Here is a 1,755-nt window from a genome sequence, read left to right on the forward strand (position 1 = left end):
CACACACACACACACACACACACACACACACACACACACACACACACTCACCCAGTTCCTCCTCAGTCAGAGGCAGGTACTGCTCCACCAGGCTCTCCGACGTGCTGAGCGCCGTCTCCACGCCGCTGCTGACGGCCTGGGCCACCCTGCTCTCCAGCACGGTGCTGACGGCGGCCCTGGTCCTCTCCACGCCGTCCTGCACCGCTCCGCGGGTCCGCTGCACCACGCAGCTCAGCGTGCCGGAGACGGAGCCCCCGGCCCCGGACACTCTCCCCGTTACGACATCTTTGGCGCTGGAAACGATCTGGATTTTATTTTCAAGCAMAGAAAGAAACTGTGAGGTCGAGAAAGACGGGACAAGAGGGGGGCGTTTATGTCGACGYTGCGCAGCTTGGCTCGACGCCGTACCTGCTCAGGAGGCTGGTGGAGGAGCGGTAAAGTTTTCTCGATCTTGTCCAAACCTCTGCAGGCCAGRTCGTTGGCCACGGCGACTGCAGGGAGAGCAGGAGTGAGCAAAGAGTTGCAAATAACACACAAACAAACGCATTATTACAATGAAACAAGTGAAACTGGGTGAAAGATCAAACGTGAGTCAAACCGCCCCGTTTGGTTTTTCACCCGTGACTCCCAGCTTCCTGTAACCTTTGGCACACATTTCCCRGAGATCACAAGACRGAATAATAATAATAACAATAACAGGAAGTGCAGGGTTCTTACTCTGAGGCTCCAGCTTGTTGATGATGGGCGAGGCGGTGGTGAGGGCCACGGAGGTGATGGTGCGGACCCCCTGCTCCGCGGCCTCACACACAGTCTTGATGTAAGGGTGGTGGTCTTTGGTGGTGGCGTAGACACTGAACACCAGGCTGTAGGTGGAGCTCACCAGAGGAAGGCTGGCCACCCTCTCCACCACACTCTGAAAGGCAAACAATGACCGTACGTTTAAATCATTAGATATTTTACTAACAGACACACCCTAATATAGATTTGTTTCTCCTTTAACAGTGATGGACATAAAGTATTCTCACCTCAGTAAGTTTTACATTCACTAAGAAAAAAACAACTAAAAACAGAGCAGGTCAAAGTTTTTACTGAACTCACCTGATTTGACATGACTTCAGCTGCTGCCATTTTCGACTAAAATCCTATAAAAACAGATAAAAACACATTTTCAGACACAACATATCGACGTTGTTTGGTAGATAATACATTAAATCAGCGAGCTGAAGCAGAARAGGAGGGTTATTGATGTGAAACAGCGACCCGGTGTTGTGTCGAAAAATGTCCCCTCGCCTATCAGGAGCCGCCTTCGCAGTTTCGTCCGAATTGAACTGTCGACGTTCCTGCCTCGACAGTTGAACTCTCTAAAAATGAGTTAATAAAACATGCATTAAACACGAGTAGACACTTACCGAAGGATGTCGAGTTATCTCTGAACCGTTCAATGAGCCAGGTCCGCAGCACCGGCTSTATTTATTCCTTGAAAGCTATCGCGAGATCTCGTGACGTCAGCGACGGTAAAAAGGGTCAAAGGTGGAAGTGGCAGGGGAATTCCTGTCTGAAGCAGAATGACTTCATTTACACAGTTTTTATGAGTTTGTCACACATTTTCTGCCCAGAAACGTATTTTGTTTCATAGTTAAAATGCAGGACATTTTATTTATTTATTTATTTATTTATTTATTTAGTCTAGATGCTTTTCAGTGAAAGATGTAGGCCACAGAGCAAATAAATAAATTAAATTCCTGAGTTCTGACT

The 1,755-nt window shown here is 48.2% G+C and overlaps 1 protein-coding gene across 1 annotated transcript in view; it reads right to left on the reverse strand.

Annotated features, from left to right (window-relative positions):
- plin2 (perilipin 2) overlaps window positions 1–1,461 on the reverse strand; it is a 5,612-nt gene extending 4,151 nt beyond the window's left edge. Inside the window, exons 1-5 of the mRNA XM_014004387.1 lie at window positions 1,410–1,461; window positions 1,099–1,142; window positions 718–913; window positions 409–491; window positions 52–304 (exon numbers count right to left, since the gene is read on the reverse strand). Of these exons, the coding sequence (XP_013859841.1) occupies window positions 52–304; window positions 409–491; window positions 718–913; window positions 1,099–1,128 (562 nt within the window). The 5' untranslated portion in view covers window positions 1,129–1,142; window positions 1,410–1,461. The remainder of the gene's footprint in view (window positions 1–51; window positions 305–408; window positions 492–717; window positions 914–1,098; window positions 1,143–1,409) is intronic.
- Window positions 1,462–1,755: the final 294 nt, after the last annotated feature.

This window comes from Austrofundulus limnaeus, unplaced genomic scaffold (assembly GCF_001266775.1).
Source record: "Austrofundulus limnaeus strain Quisiro unplaced genomic scaffold, Austrofundulus_limnaeus-1.0 Scaffold23, whole genome shotgun sequence".
Lineage (NCBI taxonomy): Eukaryota > Metazoa > Chordata > Actinopteri > Cyprinodontiformes > Rivulidae > Austrofundulus > Austrofundulus limnaeus.